This window comes from Halichoerus grypus, chromosome 1 (assembly GCF_964656455.1).
Source record: "Halichoerus grypus chromosome 1, mHalGry1.hap1.1, whole genome shotgun sequence".
NCBI lineage: Eukaryota > Metazoa > Chordata > Mammalia > Carnivora > Phocidae > Halichoerus > Halichoerus grypus.
In genome coordinates, this window is record NC_135712.1 from 45,070,958 (window position 1) to 45,095,614 (window position 24,657).

The 24,657-nt window shown below is 35.3% G+C and overlaps 1 protein-coding gene and 1 pseudogene across 8 annotated transcripts in view; one reads left to right on the forward strand and one right to left on the reverse strand.

The window, feature by feature from the left end:
* EPHA6 (EPH receptor A6) overlaps positions 1-24,657 on the forward strand; it is an 815,440-nt gene that overhangs the window by 656,783 nt on the left and 134,000 nt on the right. For 7 of the 8 annotated variants that reach the window (XM_036070278.2, XM_036070279.2, XM_036070286.2 and 4 more), the window contains one exon: positions 11,969-12,094. The exons of the other annotated variant lie outside the window; for it this stretch is intronic. In XM_036070278.2, the coding sequence (XP_035926171.1) occupies positions 11,969-12,094 (126 nt within the window). The remainder of the gene's footprint in view (positions 1-11,968; positions 12,095-24,657) is intronic. 8 annotated transcript variants of the gene reach the window in all.
* On the reverse strand, positions 1,633-1,892 carry LOC118521616 (signal recognition particle 9 kDa protein pseudogene; annotated as a pseudogene).

Here is a 24,657-nt window from a genome sequence, read left to right on the forward strand (position 1 = left end):
TTCTTTGTGCCAGGCAATTTTTAAAACACTACCTTGTACAGGCACCTGGGTGGCTTCGCCGGAACTATAGATAAGTCTTGGTGTTTTAGGGGCCCTGGGTGGCTTCATCGGTTAAGCATCCGACTCTTGATTTCATCTCAGATTATGATCTCAGGGTCATGGGATCGAGCCAGGTATCAGACTCTGCACTCAGGGGAATCTGCTTGAGGATTCTCTCTCTCCTTCTGCCACTCCCCCCTGCAAGCGCACACTCTCTCTCTCTCAAATAAATAAAAAATAAAACACTATCTTGTGATTGTCTTCATAACAGACTCTTTTCCACCTATTACCAAAATGGGAACTGAGGCTCAGGGAGTTGGAGTTGCATAAGGTCATCCAGCAAGCTAGGGCACATGGAGGTCTTGAAACGGAATCCCTCTGACTCTAGCACCTACGTGCTTTCCATGGCAGTTTTACTGCCTCCTGAGGGAGCACAGATGAGGGCAAGGTTATTCCAGCCACGAAAAAATGGAAAGCCTCTTAAAAGAGGTGGCACTTAGGCAGGGCATTTAGAATGGGTTAGTCCAAGATAAGGCATTCTTACTTTGTGCTGGAAGAAGTGAGCAATACATTTAAATAACAATGAAAATTCTAATGTGTTTGTAGTAAAAAGTCAAGAATTTTTTAAACCATTTTTTAACAAAAAATATAGTAATGTAATTAACATGTGAACATTACACTTAGGTGGTAAAATTCAGATTACAAATATAAGATAAATATCAAATACTATCATAATTTCAGTTTAACAGAAAGCATAGCAGTTATGACAATCACGCTTAACACCTTGGTTAAGAGAGAAATGGGCAGGGGTGTCATAGAAGTATGCAAAGATTTAACTGTTCAAAAATCCTTAGCTCTTCTGAGAAAATATAAATGGGAACTATGTGGCAAATATTTCTGTAATATGGTGGTTTCAGTCCATTATTGATCATCATGCATTTAAAATAACTACAGTTGTTTTTGAACACAGAAAACTGGATTCAAAGTAAGTCTTTGCTCAAACTAACTAATGATAGTATGAATCCCTTATATTTAAAAATATAGTTTAAGTTTGGAAAGTTTAAGGTGAAGCATTTTTGTTTTTACAATTACTTTTAGATATAATGGACACTATGCTATATAAATAAGTATACTGCTATGCAGTTAATTCCAGTCATTATATTTTATATTTGTGGTCATCATCAACACAAATTTTATGCTTTAGAAGAAATAGATCAAACCAACAAAATGGTCATATTTAATTTTCTTTTAAAGACAGATTAACCAAATTTAAAGAAGAATTGATATCTCATTTTCAAATTACTGATACAAAATTACCTATTCTAGTTATATATTTTGCCCAACATCAAATAAGTGCAAAAAGCTTCCAGGATAGATGCATTTCCTGTTCAATTTCCAAAACTAAATAAACAGTTTTTAACTGAAAGCGTTTACATTCCTGGCTCTCTAAAGTAAACACTAGAAAACAAAATACAAAAAATGATCTCTCAGTGTCTAAATAGCCCACTTAGTTACATAAAGTATATTCTGTCCCAACACTTTCTCAAATTCAAAAGATATTTACTGCCAAGCATATGACAAACAGTCTTCGTTTCAAATTGGTTGGTCTGTTTCCATGGCAACACTGTGGGAATCCCTTGGCTACCATAAGTCGCGTTAGTTGACTATAGAATTTCTCAATTTTCTTTGCATCTTGAGCTTGGTCTGTTCTAGACACCAAACAAATTAAATCATGTGTTATTTAATATACAAACTCCCATCAGAATGAGAACCACATGTGTCTTCACAGGACTGGCGAGGTAGAGTTTCTTGGCCAAGAGACCGATTTCCTCCCACGTCTGGTACTGCAGCATCATGAGTCCATGGTGGAGTAGGAAGAGAGTCATGGCCTGGACTGAAGGCAGTGAAACCTGGCCTACTTACCTCTGAAACCATACTTATTCCTTGGGTTTGTATTCAGCAGTAGTGAGATTGCGAATTTTTTTAAATGAGGAGTAACATGATCTGAACTGGAAGGACTTAGGGAGGTGTCCACCTAAGTGTTTACATATGCAGGTGGGGACAGGGAAGGAAATCCCACACATGTACCTCAAGCACAAAGTGGTTATCTGGAAAAGTGGACATGTCTTGGCTATGACCATTACCATTACAGTGCCAAGCCTATCATACATTTATGGTATCAGAATTGGTGTAAAATCATTAGGGTCTTGATTAGTTTTGTTCTCTATTGGCTACTCTCAATTATTTTCAAGACTTCTTGTGTTCTTTGATATTTTCAAGACCAAATTCTCAAAATGATAATTACTAAACCAAATTATCCTGCCATCTAATCCATACTATATGGATGCCAGATAAGTACCATTCTTTTTTAAGAAGTTTTTATTTAAATTACAGTTAATTAACATACAGTGTGATATTAGTTTTAGGTGTACAATATAGTGATTCAACACTTCCATATAACACCCAGGTGCTCTTCACAAGTGCATTCCTTAATCCCCATCACCTATTTAACCCAACCCCCACCCACCTCCCTTCTGGTAACCCTCTGTTTGTTCTCTCTAGTTAGGAGTCTGTTTCTTAGTTTACCTTTCTCCCAAATCAGTACCATTCTGACCTTAAAAAAGCTAACAAATCTTTGATAGGAATTTAAATATATCTTAGCCTTAAATAAGACATGTTTGGTATGTTTTAACATGTTTGTTTGTAGATAAGACTCCCAAGGATGTTATCATCAATATCTGGAAGTGAAACTAAATCCAGAATATTCTCTTTCATACTTTGTACATGAGAGACAACAACACAGCAGGGTACATGCTAGCAAACAATGGCTAGTCCCAACTGGAGGCAACCATGGAAAATTACAAGAAGGCAGAAGCAGCCTGCCTCGTGACCTCTTTATCAAGTATACTAAATGTTCAAACTTCCCTTTAATAATGTGACAGATATACCCATTGTTCATAAATATTAAATACATAGCACACTTTGGCTGTGAAGCTAAATAGATCTAGCTCTCATACACATTGATAAATGCTGCTTAACAGCTCTCTAGCTGACACCTTGGCACCTGAGGTGTAAAAGCATTTTTTAAAGAGCATATAGTTTTAGAGTCTGAGCCCAGAAAGTAAAGGCTGAGTAGCAATCTGCCAAGCCATGCCCAGTGTGGTGACTCGGTCAGGAAGACATGCTTTTCAGTTTCAGGTCATCCCTTCACCACTTCCTAAATAAAAGAACTCAAGAATTTAAATCTTTTTTAGATTTTTAGTTGTCCCTGGTTCCTAAATATTGGCTCTTCATAAGCATTTAAAGTGGAAAGTCACAAATCTCATTGAACTTTAATAATTATACACGTTTTGAGGATATTTATTAGAGTATAGGTGGTTTTAAAATCTCTGACATCAAGAAAACTCAGTCTATTATATGTCCAGATAAAGTCAAACTGCCTTTGAACTGTTCATATAAATATGATTTTAATTCAACTCAATAAATATTGCATTGAGTTCCTACTATGTGCAAGCTCTGGGACTGGACTTATAGAGAATAAGACATGCATGATTTGTCCCTGTTCTTAAGGGATCAAATCCTAATAGAGGACACAACATGTAAGTATGGCTGATGGCAGCCCACAGGCTGAAGCCAGCTAAGAGATGTGTTTTATTTGATTTCTATAGTGTTCTTTAAACACCTGAATTTTTTACCCTTAGGCAGAACTTTCATATTTGACTCAATGCCTTTGTCATCAATTTTTTTCTTGTCATCAATTTGATATACTAATTTATTGTACCTGATGGGCCCTAAAGGCATTTGAGTTTGGTATCGCAAAATTGTAAACACATAAATACTGTAACTATAATAGTGTTCTACCTCTATTCTAGTAGCTAAGATTATATGGGGGGCACGGAGGAAAGAATAATGAGTTCTGCCTGGGTATGTCAGGCATGATTTGACAGAGACGAGAAGGACAGAAGGGCCTTCCAAGATAAGGAGATATCTTGGAGGCATGGAGACATGAAGTGGTAGGTCAAGTTTAGGGAATTAAGGAAGATAATATTTATCCCTCATTTATTGAACACTTACTGTCAGTCACTAATAGGCACTTCCTGTATGCCTGCAGTAAACCAATATAAGTGATACGTTTATTATTAGCTCCATTTTTCAAATGAAGAAATTTGAGTATCAGAGAAGCTAAATAACTTACCCAAGATGAATCAGCTAGTGAATGGTAGAATCAAAATTCTGGTCTCAAGCCTAGGCATTGTCACTATTAAAACTGATTGATGTATTAGCATATTGCAAATTTAGTCAGGACACTTTTTTAGAAATTAGGATTTCAAGTCCCACCACATATAAACATAGGTAAGACCACTGGACATAATCCATATTTGGGAGAAATACAGGCTTAATTCAATGAAACCAAAGAAATAAAAATTATATAAACACTTTTAGAACTAAAGGAAATTTAGGGAAGTTCTAGTCCAAGTTCATCATTTTACAGATGAGGAAACTCAGACATTTAAAATATTTGTTTTTAAAAGTCGAGGTGCCTAGGTGGCTCAGTAGTTAAATGTCTGCCTTCAGCTCAGTTCATGATTCCAGTCATGGAATCGAGCCCCGCATCAGGCTCCCTGCTCAGCGGGGAGTCTGCTTCTCCCTTTGCCTCTGCCTGTCACTCCCCTTGCTTGTGCTCTCTCTCTCTCTCTCTCTGTCAAATAAATAAATAAAATCTTTAAAACAGTAAATAAATAAGTCAAACAATGTCTATTTTAAATATAAATTAAAATGCATTTTTAATAAATGTCTTATTTTGATCAGCTTCAAAATACCTTAATTCTCTTTGTTAATGCTATAGTTTTATAAAATTACAGCAACCATAATTTTATCATACATATCCTACAAGTTTAAAAACAACTCAGGAAAAGCTGAAAATTTCTTTTTAAAAGCACTGCAGAAATAACTCATAAAAATCTAGCCATGAAACTGCCCTTTTTGCTTCAATACTTTTATTGTGACCTATTGAAGAACAACAGGATGAGAAATCTATAAAATTCATATTGCAGTGACCTGAAGGATAAAAAAAAAGTAAGAAACAAAACAGTAATGGTTGCATGATCTTTAATTGTATTTGGTGCTGAAGAATCTTCATGGAGATTAGCTGTGTAGTTAGTTAGCTAAACAGGAAAATACTAATATAATTGTAGGCATATTTCCATTTATAATAATTTAGGAAATGGAAAAATTCTGTAATTATAACTTTGGCTTAACTTAGAATCATTTCCTGGGGAGGGGGCGGGAATCATTTCCTGAAAATAATAGTATCCTATCAAAAATTGATTTCCTCTCTTTGTACTAGAAATGTGTGTTATAATGCCAAGTTAAAAAAAATAGGTGCTTCAATAAATATTTACTGAGCAAATGACTAAGTCTATGAATGAGTTATTTATGAATGTAATGGTTCTCTTTCACATGTTAAGCCTAATTGAAAATTAGCTCTCATCTAGTCATTAGAAAGTTACTATAGGCCTAGGAAGCAATTGAGCAGTTTGAGTACTTCCTTAGATCCTAGTAAGATATTTGCCTAAGGAGCAATTTGTCACTTCTCATTTGATCATTTTTTCAATCCACTTATTCACCTTGCCTTTATTAAAACCCTACTCTGTGCAGCTTCTGATCAAGTTAGAGCAGACTATGTTGGGGTTCCAGCCAGCCCACCTCATGCTTCATGATAAGGCAGGAATCTTTTCTCTACTAAACGAGGCACAGCAGCTTAGTTTTTCCTAGACTATGTGTTATTAAATAAAGAGATTTCAACAAAGGTTTCTATGGCATAAAAATACATTCTTTTGATGCCTTACATGATAATGGCTCTTCTTACTATTGCTGGTCTTCCTTCAGTCGTGATGTATCTCTGAGCCTGAGGCTTCATCCACATCACAGAAAATTAAGAAGCATGTGTTCAAACAAACAACGGGCTTAGGGCTTTCTTTCACTTCTCTCAGTGGAGGAGAGAATGTGTAATCTATACATTATTGTAGCAGAAATAGAAGAAAAGCACACAGGTGAGAAAACATGAGATACACAAGAGTAGAAGGAAACACACTGACAAAGGACGAGTGAAATTGATTGATGATAGAGAGAGAGATAGAGAGATGATAGATAGGGAGACATATCTATAAGTAGAGAAAGAGTAGAGAATCTTTGAAGTCCTAAATATATAGCATCTTATGTATATTCTACATGCATGGTATGATTATTATTTGAAATCAAGTATCAAAATAATCAAATAATCAAAACATTCCTCAGGGAAGACAGTCCTTGAGGTAGCATTTGGTTTAACAGACTATGTTATCATTAAACTTTGAAGTTATTCACACTATAGCTCAGAGGTATCATCGTTAATCTAAACCACACAGCCATGGACTAGCTACTATGTGCCAGTTACAGATACTGGATTCTTAAGGCTGAAGAAAGGATCTCTATTCTGAATGCATACATACTCAATTCTCAGCTCTCCAAAATTGTAGTCACACCCGTCAGTAACCAGGTTTGAACCCAAACTCTACTCTGAATATTAATTTACTTACACGTTATATATATTTTCTGTTTTACTGTGTTATGTTTTTATATTTAAAACACAAAATATAAAAGGAATAAAATTAAAATATTTTGAAATAATATTCATTTTATATACTATAAGTATAAGATGTATCAATTTAGGATCTGATTCCAAGTTCAGCTTATTTTGATACTTGATTTCAAATAATAATCATACCACACATGTACAATATACATAAGATGCTATATATTTAGGACTTTTTGTGATCTCTTCTTAGATTAGGTCATCCCTGCATTTCACATTACAGTTGACAAAGAACTCTTTTTAGGAGTAGAAGACAAAGATTTTCTGTTTTCTGTGTGTTCAGTGTGTTTGCTTGGACCTTTAATACCTGTTTTCTAATGTATATCCAAGGTTGAGAACCACTGTGTAAGGAGCAGCATGAATTTTAGGATCACTGCCTTGGGCCAGGTGAAATCAAGGCCCTGCCCTAAGTGTTTAAGCTCTTGAAGTAACTGATTTACTTCATGAATACTTTGGCATTTTTCTCACTGTTTTATTGTTTAAACAAGCATTCTCCAAAATTCTCTGATCACACACCTCTAACAATGAAAATGTTTGAGCATCCTCCACAAGTTGTATTATGAGTATATTTTATTCATAATTTATTTGATTCACATGTGTGCATATATTTTAAGTTTACAATTCTAAATTATCTTTAACTGAGTCTAGATATTCTTTGTCTACACATAGATCAAATTGAGTATCTGCAAAAGTAAAGCCAGATGGGGACAATTTGAAGGAACCACATCTCAAAAAATTCATATTATAGGGATATTGTCTTTATTAAACTTTTCAGGCAAAATTAAATTATTGATACGTAATCTTCAATGAAGGGATTTCTTCTGTTAGGTTTTTGTCTATGTATGTGGGGGAGGCAGGTAGTTCTGCATTAGAAAAATTTAATCAGTCTACCTCAATTTCTCACCCAAAGAGGTTTCTTTTTTTAAAGCATTAGGACTGTTGGGGCATGTGGGTGGCTCAGTCGGTTAAGTGTCTGACTTTGATTTCAGTTCAGGTCATGATCTCAGGGTTGTGAGATCGAGCCACACGTCAGGCTCTGAACTGGGTGTGGAGTCTGCTTAAGATTCTTTCTCTCACTCTGCCCCTCTCCTGCTTGCTCTCTCTTAAAAAAAACTTAGAACCATCTAATAATATTGTCTTATATTTATGATTATTTACTTTTATTTAATCCTTACATACAGCCCCATTAGGGAGGGTGATTTGTTATTTTCATTTTATGTATGAGGAAATTAAGGCATGAAGAGTTCAAAGTCATAGTCATCTTTTTACACAAATTCTTAATGATATCTGATTTCCAAGGTAAAGTTATTTCAAAGAGATTGCTGCAAATCAAATTGAAAATGATTTTGTTTCATTGAGTTTAAGTGTTAAATATATATATATAAAAGATTTTATTTATTTATTTGACAGAGAGAGAGACAGTGAGAGAGGGAACACAAGCAGGGGGAGTGGGAGAGGGAGAAGCAGGCTTCCCGCCGAGCAGGGAGCCCAATGCGGGGCTCCATCCCAGGATCCTGGGATTATGACCTGAGCAGAAGGCAGAGGCTTAATGACTGAGCCACCCAGGCACCCCTAAATATATTTTATTTTAACTCTTTGAAAACTGGCTACTCTACAGGCCAGATTACTTTCAAATAATCTAGGTAATCAGAATACTCCATTAACTGATCAAACCAGATGTCAAAATTCAGGCTGATCATGTCAACTTCTGCTTTTTTTATGTTGTGGTCACTAGCAACCAACTGTGTTTTTTTTAGGATGCTTTGCTCTCAGGCAGGGTTTCTCAGTGGTGCTACTAGCATTTTGAGAGAAATTCTCCTTTGTGTAGGGAGTATACCAGTTATTACAATGCCTTTAGCATACGTCCTGACCCTCACCCACTAAATAATGTCTTTCCCTAGTCATAATTTGCAGTACTCCCTAAGGGACATCAACGACCACTGAACTACTGAAGGACAGATAAATCACCAACTCCTGCAGCCAGTGACTTAGGTTAACTTACCTTATACCAGCAGTTAATAGTGTCTTTTGTGAGTCTGATACTCAAAAGTGTTTGAAATTATATTTGAGTAGGGTTGTCAGATTTAGCAAATAAAAATACAGGATGCCCCATTATCTGGCAACTCTATATTAGAGACAATATAATGCTAATATCCTATTATGGTGTCTCTTTAACCCACTGACTCATGCTCACTGACAAACTGGAAACTCACTTATTTGAGATTTAGAAAAGCATGTGTGAAGTGACACATCTTATATTTCAAACTTGTAATGAAAGGGAGGAGTACTCTCATCAAAGAAAAGCCTAATTTATTCTGACAAATACTTCAGTCTACTGAATGCAACTAAAAACAAAATGCTGATGGACATTTACATTTATCCTGCTGCAGATACTAGCTGTTGTTTTTTCTTTGGCTACAGTATAATTAATAAGTTCTACACTTGCTTATTTATTTTGTTGTTTTCTTGTTTAATTCCAGTTCAGTGTAATATTAGTTTCAGGTGTACAGTATAGTGATTGGACACTTCCATACCACACCCCCCAGGTGTTCATCACAGCAAGTACACTTCTTAATCCTCATTCCCTATTTCCCCCATTCCCCCACCCACCTCCCTTATGATAGCCATCAGTTTGTTCTCTGTAGTTAAGAGTCTGTTTCTTGGTTTGTGCATCTCTCTCTCTTTTTTTCTTTGTTACAATTACTTATTTAAAAAAAAATAATAAAAACAGCAAGAGCCAGCAATTTAAGCATTGCAGCACACCAGACTAAAATTATTTCCTTTCCAATCCCAAAAGGTTCCTGACCTTAATTTATTGTAGATTAAGAGATAAGAGAATTATAATAAAGAATAAATTCAGCTTCATTATTGAATTGTGAAAACAGAGCTGTAGTGTTTCATGTAATCTCTACTGACACGACTGACCCTAAGGAGAGAAATGATAAGGCATTGTTAGCACAAAATATGATATTTCAACTGAATGTGTATTCATGTACACCAGCTTTTCTTGTTGTTTGTTTCATATATAAAAAAACAAAACAAAACAAAACAGTTCCTTAAGGAAGAGATGCCATAGTAAATGAAAGACCTTTTAACCCACAGTAAAGAAACATAACAAAGCCATTATGAATGATGCAGCAAGTTTAGGAAAATGAAAGCTGTTATTAAATATGACAGGCTGTCACAACCACAAAAATAGTAATCAGTGTAATCATAGCAATAAAATAATATTTGTATTTCGTTTCAAGGAGTTAAAATAATGGACATCGTTTCTAAGTTAACAGTTTCAAGGATTATGGCTAAAATGGCAAACACAAAGATAAAAATCTCTAAATGTGAAGCATATTAACATTATTTAAAGTCTGTTCTACAGGCTTTTTTTTCTTCAAATTTCCTTTATGATGATTATATTTATATTCATTTTTCTTTTCTGTGCATGATTATGTTATTCTTTTTCTTTACAATCTAGGATTCTTGAACCAAGCTTCCTGTCACTTGGCTTCAATAAATCCATAATCAGCTAGAATTGGAATATTTCTGTTTGTCACAGCCTATACTACAATCTGAATTTCTTATAATTATTTTCTCTGAAGCAAAATCACCATTTCTTTTGTAACTTTAAGAATGCAGAATAAATATATGATTATCTCTACCTGGATTCAGTGATGCTCCTGGGCTATGGGTATTTTCCCAGACAGTGTTGAAACATGGTGTTGTGGGATGCGTGTACATGAGGGACATTTTTGCTCAGCGGTAGATCCCCCCCTGTAGTAGAAATTAGAGTCACTGTTCATCACAAGTTACCTCAGAACACTTTCTGGCCTACTACTGGGCACTTTACCCACACCTCTTAATGTTTAAGGGACTCAAACTGGACCTTCTTACTAAAGCCTCACAAAATCAACAACAAAACGAGTTTATTTACAGTATATGATTTTCTGTCTATGCTTCCTTTAATCCAATGTACAATGAACAGGCCTCACCCATTAAAACATCTCTAAAGATCTAAGAAATGCTGGCTTTTCTTTAGCAACAACTTTTTCCACAGAAGCAAGTTGTATAGAGAGTGGTAGGTATACAGGGTCCCTTTAATCCTGGTCCGAGTTCAAAGAGGCTTTCAATTTTAACGTATTTTAGGGGCAAAATTTGTGTCAAGGAACAGAATGAAGTCTCTTCAAAAATTCAGAACTTGCTAAAACTGAGCGTGGGAGGATTGATCCCAGGTCTCTTTATCCGGAAACTGCCGGGCCTGGTCAGGGGTTTCAGAGGCCCCGAATGATATGCATTCCTTAGCACTGTCAGTGTAACTTGCGTTGAGGGTGTTACTGTGATTAAACTTCGATATACCGTATCAATTACCAGTGCTGCCCGGGCACTCATGGTGCCTGGATATTAAATTTTCTTCTGAATGACTCTAGTGTCTTTCAGGTCATTGAGACACCAAATTGTAATGCTGTTATTCCAAACTGCAGGGTTTCTAATTCATATTCGGAGAAGAGCAATCTCCCAAATGGGAAGTGACTCATTATTTATTTTTAATCTATAGTGGAAAGATTTTTGTCCTAGGAGTCCGCCAGCTCAGCGGCAGCCCTCTCCCGCTTCCCGTGCCTCAGTTTGCTAGTGTGTAAAATGAGGATCTGGATGATTTCTGATGTCCTTTCCAGCTCTGACAGTCTTTTCTTCTACAATTCATGATATAATCTTATGGGATAAACTTCCAAGTAATTTACTTTTTGTTTTTTTGGTTTGTTTTTTTCTTCATAATAGCCTCCTTGAAAATGAAAAAGCATGTGGTTCTACCTTTGCAAACTCTCATGTCTTCTCCCAAAAAGTATAACAAATTAAGAATTGTATATATTGATTTCCTTGCCACTATTTCAGAAACGCACTGCTGCTGAAATACCTAAAGCAGAGCACCGCTCCTTCCTCTGCGCCTCCGACGTCCCATCCCGCTGCGGCTGTCTTCCCTAACTCGCGGATGTGCGTTCTGCAAATAGATATAACCCCAATGACATTTATACCCACTTTGTCAAATGGGGGCTTAGAAATTTTATCTTAGCGTTCTTTTAAACCGTGTTTGACTGTAACTAGTTAAGAGTAGCTTTCTTTTCAAAAACTAGGTTGATTTTTTTAAGGTCTGTGAATAAAAATGCATTCTATTCCTTTTCATTTTATTGCTTCTTTTAAGGTTTGATGTCTTTATTGATCATAGGGTTTTTTTTTCCTCCAGTTAAATGATCAACAACTTTTCCACAAAGAAGATTTTGATTAATGTCCATTTTTATCTTTTAAAAGGATCCTTCCCGGCCATTGGGGTGGAGGCGTTTTGCCCCAGCTTCCTGAGGGCAGGGTTTTTAAATAGCATCCAGGCCCCGCATCCAGTGCCAGGGGGAGGATCTCTGCCCCCCAGGATTCCGGCTGGTAGGTATTTCAGGTGATGTTTTCTGCCACCATATACAGCAATAAGAGTGTGCTTGCAATTGAATGATCCACAAGACAAAAATAAATATTTCTATATTGTTGAAAGGAAATGCAAGTGACTTTTCTCTACTGCGGGGACCACATTTATGATATCTAATGCTTCAGAAGTAGTCAAAGGAAGTGGAAGAAGGCTCTGTAAACTGAGCACCCAATTAGCATCATGCTCTTGCTGCTTCTAGAATAATTTTTACATGAATAAGAGCTAGAGCTTTAAATCCCAAATTTCGTAACTCAAGAATAAAAGATAAATTTGAGCTACTTTGCCACTTGGAATTGGCTAGCAAAGAGAATGAAAAACAGCGTTAGTAACAGAAAGAGTAATTCCATATTTGGATGAGTTTATAGAGATTTAATTAAAATTTCATTTCACTCAAGAGAAATGATTGGAAGAAATGCCAGAAAGTAGCAAATTTGGAAGAACATTTTGAAAAAGAAAATTAATACTCAGTTTCCCTTAAAAATATCAATCTGATCAAAGCTGTATTTTATTAATGAGAGAAACACAATATAGGAAATTGAGCATTTTAAAGTGCAATTTCAAAGTTTAGTAAATCACTTTTTGGATCATCCGTGGTAGTATTTCAGTCACAAATTGTTTCTCCCCTCTCATTTTTAAGATATCTAGCCGCCTTCTTCCGTTGTATGAAGGATACAAGCCCGCTTTATATTTTATATGTGTCTGAGCAAAACAGAATTAGGATATTGATTCTTGGAGTTTTATTTATCATAATTCTTGTGTTTTTTATCATAATTAATAATTATGCCACAAATTATAGTAATGACACCAGTGTATTCAGGAGGGTCTGGCCCAGCCAACCAATACTGGGAATGTTTGAAGACACTAGGAAATCCAATAAAAACAAAATTCCAACATGCACGTTTCTTGCTTTTCTTGACAAAATTATACCAACAAAGCCTAAGATTATTTCGCTTACATTTTTCTGTTGCTTTTCAATTACCCTTGCCTATTTAATTAGAACATACAAAATAGGGGCGCCTGGGTGGCTCAGTCGTTAAGCGTCTGCCTTTGGCTCAGGTCATGATCCCAGGGTCCTGGGATCGAGCCCCGCATCAGGCTCCCTGCTCTGCCAGGAGCCTGCTTCTCCCTCTCCCACTCCCCCTGCTTGTGTTCCCTCTCGAGCTGTCTCTCTCTGTCAAATAAATAAAATAAAATATTAAAAAAAAAAACATACAAAATAACAAACTGTAAATACGCTTTGATGTAATTTGGTTTTCTCATTGGATAATTACTGATTGATAATGGTTGGAGGCTTTATGGCCAACAAGGCCACTGATAGAGTAGAAACCAAAATTATGTGAATTAAAAATTAGCAATTTTAATTCTAATGAGTGCTACTTTTTTTCCTCTTTAGAAACAAAACTGGTATCAATTGCACAGAAATGTTGTCATTCTTATTGTTGGTGGTGATGGTGTTGATGCAAAAGACTAGAAATAAAAATCTATATAAGCTAAGCTCTCAGAGTTACCTGAAAATATAAAAAGGCAGTTTTCACATATAATATTAATATCTCAGTGATTGGAATTGAGGAATGGATGATTTGTAGTTTAATGGCTTAATCCTTAACTCTTAATGACAAATCTTGGTGGATTTAGGTATGTTTGGCAGAAATGACATTACAAAGTTCAGGAGTGCCTTGAATTATTCAGCATCACTGGTAATAAATAAATAAATAAATAACCCTTGTCACTTAGCCACTGAGAATGATAGAAGAAAGGTGATGTTTCTATAACACATACACGGAAACAACTTTCTAGAGAGAGATCTGAAAGAACACTCTAGCACTCTGTTCTCGGCCTTAAGCCAAATTTGCCTCCAGCTTTCATAGGAGAGAAAACTCAGTTCAGTTTTCATGACTTACATACAAATCAGGTGTAACAAAATTGCTTCATAAAAAATGTATAGATCTAAACTTATTCCTATTCCCTCACACTGAAATTAACTCAACTCCCTTTTCCTGGCTTCTATCACTGTGATAAGTGATCCCTGTACACGTCCTCTGGCACTTTTCAGTAATGACCACTATAATTTCAAAGGTAATTTTTATCCTCTCCCATTCATCTACAGCATATTTCCCAAGAATTTCCTTTATAATTTTGTGTAAAGAGGAATGAAGCCATAATCATGAGAAGTGTTTATTTCATATTTTTTTAAAAAGTATTTCTTTGTGGTCTAATAGATGAACTCATAACCCTTCAAGCTGAGGACATCATCAAGAAAGCAGTTCCTCCCTTGACCTGTACCATGGTATTTTTAAACAGCCAAAGGTTGATGGCCACAGGGCAACACTTAATTTGCTTTCTCCCAATTGATTATATTTCACAGTACTTTGAGGGTCTCAAAAGACATTAGCTATGTCATTCAAGGAATCACAACACCTGTTCTAATGATGGAGCTAATTTAGTTCCCAGTAACTTATCTTAATCAAATTTAAATGAGATATGTGATGCTGTCTTGTGTAAATAGTTTCTTTGCATTCATGTCACACTGGGCTATCAAGGAGCAATGTTTTTATAGTAGTTATTTTTACACTGACTGCAATAATGAGAGAATCATTGACTCATGAGACCCAGAAAACAGATAAGCTTGAAGTTGGTATTTATGTAACCATTGTCAATTGTTTATACTGTTTATATGACCTTTCTCTTTTCTAGAAAGGTCATAATAAAGAGTTATTATTCTCAGTTCCAAATAGAGAAGAACACCAGAAGGTAATTGGCTGAAAATTGAATAGCAAGTATAGTCATATATTTAATACAGTGCCTTTCATATAGTAGTTAACCAACGAAGTAAGAAAAGTCACAGGAGAGAAGAGAGGAGAGGTGAGAGGAGATAAGAGATGAGGGAAGCTGAAAGAGGAGAAGATAGAATGACGTAACTGCTATTATACTTTTTAAATCAAAGTCTTCCCTGCTGTATTCTTCCCTGTTAAAATCAAATTCTACCTCCCTGAAAAGAACTGATGTCCTTCTTCTAAATGTGTCATCAGGCATATATTCTAAACTGATAATAAGTTGCCTTCTTTGCTCCATTTAGTTATTTCTTTGATTTAATTCTGTAGCCAAACACTATCTGAAAGTGGGATAGAACATTTGTATATGCCACAGAGTACTGATTACACATAGAGTCTTAGACTCGTGGCTTCCCTTATAACAGACTCTGCCGGTACCCAAACCCTTTATGCTTTTGGCAATTTCAGTTCACATACCATATACAAATGAAAGCAGCATAATAAAGTCAGTGAGAGAGAAAATTACGCAGTTATAATGACGGGGTAATATATGGAAGTTTCCTGATTCAGTCTTTTCTGTCACTGCACAGCAATAACTAACATCATGTAGTATCTTAAATTTATAGATCTTAAGATCCAAACATTACAATGTGTCTTAAAAACTAGACTTATTAGTAAAATATAAAGGCATATTCATTACCTAATAATTACTCAGAAAATAATATCTTAGTTGGGTATTATTAGATCAACAAAATTCTAAGTTAAATTTTTCTAGCAGTTTTCTGTCAGTTATGGGAGACGATTTTTCACTAAAGGAGTAAATATTATATTTATTATCATATATATGATGATTATAATATAGATATGTGATTCAAGACCAAACTGAGACATACACTTCAAACTAACATGATTTGTCAATTATTAGCAAAGTCTGTGAAAGAGAAAACAAAGGAAACAGGCAGCATGTGGGATTTAAAAACAGATAAATTCTGAAAGAAATCAATGTCCAAGATCTCCCTAATACTTCCTTTGTGGTTAATCTTGGAAGCTCTTTAGTTGTGGAGGGACTACTCTTCTGAAACACCATCTCAGTTTGTCTGCCTGTGCTTTAAATACAATACTATTTATAAAACACCTCTTTCGACATTTTTATCTGAGCCCTCTCCATTGCATTCCATGTGTTGGGGTCAAAATAAATGGCAAAGATGGAGTGAATCAATCCCGTAAGACTCTCTCTCTGCTTACACTGAATCAGATAACAAGAGAAATATTAACACATGGGCACTCAAACACCAGATTTGCAATCATCAAATATATAATTAATAATGATAAGTACTATTATTTATTTATTTTTTTTTACCATTTGAAAAAAGATTTGAATGAGCCTTATACTCAAAGAGCCAGACTTTTTCATATCTTCATGAGCCCCTGACTTGCAAAGTTAGGAAATGAATTCACAATCCAGTTTTCTATAAACTGATAACAGATCCAACTAGACAATTCCTATAGCAAAGGACTTACAGAGCTGAGCCAATATTAAAATGTCTTCAGAATCCATTAACCATGATTATCAATATTTTCCTTTCCATATTTCATGTGAAATCCTATCTGATATGGAGTCAGAGCAAATAGTACATGCACTGTTACCCAGGCAAAAATTTTTCTTATTCAGAAGTCATATAGTTTAAATGGTAGAAATATGTTAGGAAGAATATAATATTATCAGACTTTGATGCATACAGAGGACTACAGAAGAGCAGTAACACAGATAACTAAGTGGCAGACTTTGAAGGAATATACCATAAGTTAAGGAAAATTGACATTAACTCAGTATGCCAAGGGAAATCAACAGTGGAAAAGTATATAACTTTTAAATACAATCAAACTGAAGTTCAGGAAAATCAAAGTAAACCATTTCATTTTTTATATGTTTAGGCATTGTAAAAAAAGGTCAGTAACTTTGCTTGAGATCCATAATTTGACATTTCATAATTAATCATTTCTGACAAAATAATTTCTATAGTTTGGCTATAGTTCTTCTGAGGATGATTATTCTTTTTATATTTTTATATAGTATATATGACAATTGGCCTTATTTTATCTTTAACAAAATATTGTTGTAATCAATGTACATAAAGGTTAAGAGATGGTGGTTTACTTTTTAAGTAAGAGATCTCCAAGGGGAAAAAAGCTCTTTAATTGAAGGGTTTATATTTTATACATCTCTCCAGTTGAGAATGTTGCCAATTACCCTGAATGAGGTGTGTGTTAATGAGTGTTTTCAAGTACCTACTTCAACGAAAAGCTAATTATAAAAGGTATAGGAAAAACTGGATTAAATGTACAAAGTAAAATCCTGAATAAATGATTCAAAATGTGAACTATGGTTAAAAAAAGGAAAAACTTTTATTTGGATTCCTAACTCCTGGTATTTTTATTCCTTGTCATTTGTGTGATTCCAAATAGGACCCAATAGGCCCTAATCAATACCCATCTGTACAGTTCTCCCTAGAGAACTCTCCTCCTCGAAAGTTTGTGCATCTGCAGGCTTCAGAAGGAAACTCCGCAGAACTGCAACTATTAAAAAAAAAGCTAGGATGGGAAATCTGGGGCAGGAGTGGGCAGAAGACCAATATTATTCTATTTCAAGACTGAGGAGTGGTATAAAGAAGAGAGGGTCACTGATAAAATGACAGAGAAACCACACCCAGCCAACGGAAGCACAAGGAAGGTGACATAAGTGATTGTATTTCTAGTCATACACCAATAACCCCTTTAAAATATTTTCACACTGTTATTGCTACATTAGAGGGTTATTTAAAAACACCTTTTGGGATATACTGATAGTTTCCAAAACCTGTGCAAGGGGGGCTGGCCAGATAATGTCAAGGTTGCGTTCAATTGGCTTCCTCTATCACTTGAAGTCATTGGTTCCAAAGAGTGTGGTTCTTTGGCTTACCTGAGGAGAAATACGCAAAAGATTAGAAAATAATTTAAAACTTAAGGAAGACAACTTGAAGATACCACCTGGGATAAGAAAAGTCAGGATGGGAGCATACACAAAATTGAAGGTATAATTCCAACTTTCAAGTAACGTTCAGTTTATAAAAACTTTAATCTATTGCAATTAATGAGTTTAAGGACTCTTATGGAGTCCTGATGTTGTAGTACAGGTCATGGACTCAGATTCCTAATGGGTTATACTTAGTTTCTTGGCCAAAAATAATAGACTTTTCACCAAGAAAACTGACATATGATCATATATGTAAATATTTGCATACAATTTCAGGAGGCCTCTGGACACCTTGAAGTCCATAAATGAAGAATCTCAGGTTCTTAAAACCTCAATTTTTTTACATAAAGTTATATTTAGTTGACATAAATGAGCATCATTATCTTTGTGCAAGATTGACAGTGCGTTTAAAAGAAAAATTTAGGGGCACCTGGGTGGCTCAGTCGTTAAGCGTCTGACTTCAGCTCAGGTCATGATCCCAGGGTCCAGGGATCGAGCCCCACATCGGGCTCCCCGCTCCGCGAGAAGCCTGCTTCTCCCTCTCCCACTCCCCCTGCTTATGTTTCCTCTCTCCCTGTGTCTCTCTTTCTGTCAAATAAATAAATAAAGTATTTAAAAAAAAAAAGAAAAATTTAAAAATCAGAGCTGCAGGATGCATTTGATATCAAATTCTTGAATATTTACAAAGAGAATTTCTATTTTTTTTCTTCCAGAGGACACGAAAAATATTAAAAGACTCTTTAAATGATCACCAGATTTTTTACTAGTTCTTTTTTACTTCTTCTTTACTAGTACTTTTTACTATTTTCAGATTCTTTAAATAATTCTAGCCTTTGACCTTAGCTATGCATTCTTGATAGCAAAAATGCTTCTTTTTCTTAATATCATTTGAAGAAGTTTGCATCTTAAAAATCTGGACTTTATATGGCTATTTAAATTCTTAGGTGAGAATATATATCTACTCCCTAGAGATCCTCATGTTTTATTATTATAAATTGTGTTATCTATTTTTGATGCTATTCAAAGAAACTGTCAACACTTTCAAAAGATTCATCCCAGAATCATTTTCTTTTCACAAAGAAAAATTCTAAAAAACTTTATCCAGCTTGCTAAATTAGCTGGGTCTCCATGTGAATTAGTGTTTAATCTTTGTGTTGGTGGAAATTGTTGTGTCTGTGTGTGTTCACCTTAATTGGAAACATGATAAGCAACTGAGCTGCTCAAGTGCCTTTTCCTCTCCCACAGGGCCACGTGCATGCCCTCATGGGCTGCTGGGCCACTTAAGAACATAAATAAGTGGAAATAGACCAACCCTGTTATAAAATATGTCACATCTCAGCATTCATTCTTGTGCCTTGTAGGACAAAGCACGGTAGAAATTGCCTGGTGGCACAAGGTTGGCTTTTCCTAGTTCTATTCACAGAGGTCTTAAAGAAGTGTAATTAGCAAAACTGAACTTTTTCTTTTTTTCTTTTTTAATTAAGCCCCTTGTAAAAATTGCAGAAAAGGCTCAAAAATAAGTAGTAACTTTCCTATAAGGAAAAAAGGAAAGTAGTTAGTTTAATTTATATCATAGATGTGCTTCATTTAGCAAATGTTTTCTCCATTATAATAAAATCTCACCATAAATAACCTATGTAATTGGTATTAAGTATATCCTCTCTAGACATTTGCTTTATTTTTAAATTTTGTGTTGATTTTCTTTTGATTAGTGAATGATACAAAAGACCAAAAAACTGAATATTGGATTAATTATGTAACAATAAGACACTTCTGAAGCCAGAAATAAAGCATAACATTTGAAACACTACTGGAAAATATGATACCTCCTCTCAAAAGCTTCAAGAGTCTCTCTTAAAACATTTCTTTGTAAAAGAACCTCAGAATCATTATCATAAATTGATGTGTGAGAATGGAGAAAGCAAAATCTAAAGGTTTTACCAGCAAGTTTCCTTGCATGTATTTCCTATTTACAAGGCTTTAAAATCATAGAACTTCTGAAGGACAAAACATCTTTGGGAGCAACACAGTGTCCAGTCCATAATAACTTTATAGGATGTGTTTCTAAGATGAGGCAGACACTTAGAGTAATGTTTTATGTCTCCAAATTACTAATGGAGACCCAAGTATCATTTGGGGTATAAGAAGATGGTTAAGCACCCAGACTCTGGAGCCAGATCTCCTGGATTCAAACCTTTGCTCTGTGCTCACTGTGCATCCTTGGACAAGTTACTTAAACTCTCAGTGCATCTGTAATCTGAGCTGTTAAACTGAACTAGTAATTAAACCCACCACAAGGGTTGGTATGAGGATTAAATGAGTTAACACATGTAAAACTCTTAGAACATTACCTGGCATATTGAAAAATTTATTTTTTAAAGTTAGTCATTACATATGTGCTGATTTAGATGTAGTATCTATTGTTAAATTGTCTACACAAAAGGTTTTCACAGAAAATAAAACAAAGACAGGATAAAATTATTTATTTGATGCATGGTTTAATTTTTTTAAAGATTTGTTTATTTATTTTAGAGAGAGAGAATGGAGGGAGGGGCAGAGGGAGAAGAGAATCTTCAAGCGGTCTTCCCGCTGAGCATGGAGCCCGACGCAGGGCTCAATCTGATGACCCATGAGATCATAACCTGAATCAAAATCAGGAGTCAGACGCTTAACCAACTGAGCTACGCAGGCACCCCTGTTTTAATTTGGTTTTTAACTTATATATTACACAGTATTTCAAGTTATGAGAATTGTCTAATGCATTTCGTTCATTGCTACCTAATGATAATTAAATAATTGATCATACAATAATCAATTATATATGAAATAATCAATTGAATATTGTATAATCATTTCTGTCACAATGGTTGAAAGCAAAGTCCTGAATCAGATAATTTCAAAACCACAATGATCATTGTCATTATAATACTTTTGTAAATATGGATTCAGTACAACATCAAGAAAGCCATTCTTAAAAATGCATATGTTATTAAAATTTTGCAGTATGGCTAGTGTCTTGTAGTGGAAACAAAATCTAACAGTAGACATCTTTGGCAGTAACTTTCATTGTCAACAAGACACTTCTAATTAAGGAGAAGTCTCTTTGCCCATATGGTAATTTTCAGTAGAAAGGATAGTACTGAGTATTACTGAAGTTACCTGACGCAGATGGTATACTGCTCGCTGGAACTGGCAGGAACATTGTTTCATTTCTTTAGCCTCACACCTTTCATTTACTCTGAAACAAATCTAGATTAAGAAATACCACAGTTTTCAGAAATGCAATCCCTCCTCTTAATTTCTGCTCAGCTGTTTTTGTCATTGGATAAAATAATTTATTCTTCAGCATTTCTCTCAGGACATTTGGATCACATCTAAATTTAAAAAACAAAATAAATAAATTAAGACAAAGCATGGAACCAAATCAACATAGTTATCATAGAGATTCAGGAGTTTCAAATAGCTTTAAAGTTAAAATCAATTCCAGGGGCGCCTGGGTGACTCAGTCAGTTAAGCGTCTGCCCTCAGCTCAGGTCATGATCCCAGGGTCCTGAGATTAAGCCCCAGGTTGGGCTCCCTGCTCAGTGGGGAACCTGCTTCTCCCTCTCCCACCATCCCTGCTTGTGCACGCACTCTCTCTCTCTCTCTCTCTAATAAATAACTAAAATCCTTAAAAAAATATTTAAAAAAAATAAAATCAATTCCAAATTAACCGTGAAACATATTGTTATAGGTACAAATATGTAGAGTACAGAAGATGCAGAATAGCTTGTTAGATAGGAATTAGAATCTATTTCCTACACTAGTTATTCCCAAGAAACTATATGTTATAGTATGTCATTTAAAATAAGAAAATACCCATTTTGATTATGTAACTCTACTCTAGGAGAAACCATCTTGTTCTTTAAAGCAACTTCAAACCTGTCGATTTCAGGTGTATAGGATTTTTTTAATTATGTTCAGTTAGCCAGCATATAGTACACCATTAGTTTTTGATGTAGTGTTCAATGATTCATTAGTTGTGTATAACACCCAGTGCTCATCCCAACATGTGCCCTCGTTGATACCCATCACCCGGTTACCCCATCCCCCCACCCCCCTCCACAACCCTCAGTTTGTTTCCCAGAGTCCAGAACCTCTCATGGTTTGTCTCCCTTTCTGATTTCTTCCCATTCAATTTTCCCTCCCTTCCCCTGTGGTCCTCCTCGCTATTCCTTATGTTCCAAATATGAGTGAAATCAGGTGCATAGGATTTAAATGGACTTTTGAGACCATCAAGGAAGCTCCTAAATATACTGACTGTAGGCATTTTCAGTTACGAATCTTTTTAACTCAGAAAGCCACTTCTTAGTTTAGGATTCAACATCTAGCCAGTAAGGTAAGATGTGATATTTGCATTTATCCATTCATTCTCTAAGCTGTTATTGGGTGATTCAGTATTTAATATAATGTACTATTCTCTGTGTTTTAAACATATTATTTCATTTAATCTCACATATCACACAATGGAGGAAGTGTTATTATATAATAATATGTAATATACAAATATACAAATGCATAGGTATAAGGAGACAGGCAGTAACATAAGTGAGTTATGAACGGTCACTTGTCCAAAGTGGAAAAGTCTTCAATATCACATTATCTGACTCTAATCCCACAACTTCTAATTGCACTGTGCTGAGCACAAAGGATAAGGTAACCAACCATCCAAATTTGCCTGAGACATGAGAATTTCAGTGCTAAAATTGGGAATTTACTATATTAAATAAAATGTGTAACTAGTGGTCATTTTTACTTTGCCATAGGATATAAAAGAATTTTCATGTCAATACTAAACTACAATAAAATATGGAAATGATCCATTTTTATAAAACTATTTTTTGCTACATGATGGACAAATATAAGGAGGAAGCAGATAATTGTGCACAAAAAGGAAGGAAAGCAAATGTACACCAACATTTTTAAGTGCCAACGATCGCCAGACACTGTGCTAACTATACATTTTCTCATCTAATTCTTTGAAACCCATATGTAGTTGGTAATATTATCCTCGTTTTATAAATGCAAAAACTGAGAGAGCGAAAATAACTTGCCCAAGATCATGTAGTTAATAGGCAGCAGGGCTAATATTTGAAGTTTTCTTTGTCTTCAAATCTATATATTGTACAAGGCAAAGAATTTAGGATTTATTGATTTGCCATTCTGTTATTTCAGTAACTCTTGGTCTAGAATTAGTCATAGAGATCTTTATAATTTCTCTTTTCCTGCTGGGTTTAGGCTTTATTTGCTGTTCTTTCTCCAGCTCCTTTAGGTGTAGGGTTAGGCTGTGTATTTGAGACCATTCTTATTTCTTGAGAAAGGCTTGTATTGCTATATACTTTCCTCTTAGGACCACCTTTGCTGCATCCCAGAGATTTTGAATAGTTGTGCTTTCATTTTCATTTGTTTCCATGAATTTTTTTAATTCTTCTTTAATTTCCTGGTTGACCCATTCATTCTTTAGTAGGATGCTCTTTAGCCTCCATGTATTTGAGTTCTTTCTGACTTTCCTCTTGTGATTGAGTTCTAGTTTCAAAGCACTGTGGTCTGAAAATATGCAGGGAATGATCCTAATCTTTTGGTACCAGTTGAGACCTGATTTATGACCTAGGATGTGATCTATTCTGGAGAATGTTCCATGGGCACTAGAGAAGAATGTGTATTCTGTTGCTTTGGGATGGAATGTTCTGAATATATCTGTGAAGTCCATTTGGTCCAGTGTGTCATTTAAAGTCTTTATTTCCTTGTTGATCTTTTGCTTAGATGATCTGTCCATTTAGGTGAGGGGGGTGTTAAAGTCCCCTAATATTATTGTATTGTTGTTGATGTGTTTTTTTGTTATTAATTGGCTTATATAAGTGGTTGCTCCCATGTTAGGGGCATAACTATTTACAGTTGTTAGATCTTCTTGTTGGATAGACCCTTTAAGTAGGATATAGTGTCCTTCCTCATCTCTTATTATAGTCTTTGATTTAAAATCTAATTTGTCTGATAATAAGGATTGTCACCCCAGCTTTCTTTTGGTGTCCATTAGCATGGTAAATGGTTTTCCACCACCTCACTTTCAATCTGGACGTGTCTTTGGGTCTAAAATGAGTCTCTTGCAGACAGCATATACATAGGTCTTGTTTTTTTATCCAACCTGATACCCTTTGTCTTTTGATTGGGGCATTTAGCCCATTTACATTCAGGGTAACTATTGAAAGATATGAATTTAGTGCCATTGTATTGCCTGTAAGGTGATTGTTACTGTATATTGTCTGTGTTCCTTTCTGGTCTATGTTACTTTTAGGTTCTCTCTTTGCTTAGAGGACCCCTTTCAAGATTTCTTGTAGGGCTGGTTTCATGTTTGCAAATTCTTCTAGGTTTTGTTTGTCCTGGAAGCTTTTTAATCTCTCCTTCTATTTTCAATGACAGCCTAGCTGGCTATAGTATTCTTGGCTGCATATTTTTCTCATTTAGTGCTCTGAATATATCCTGCCAGTCCTTTCTGGCCTGCCAGGTCTCTGTGGATAGGTCTCTTACCAATCTGATGTTTCTACCATTGTAGGTTACAGACCTCTTGTCCCGAGCTGCTTTCAGGATTTTCTCTTTGTCTCTGAGACTCGAAGTTTTACTATTAGATGTCGGGGTGTTGATCTATTTTTATTGATTTTGGGGGGTGTTCTCTGTGCCTCCTGGATTTTGATGCCTGTTTCCT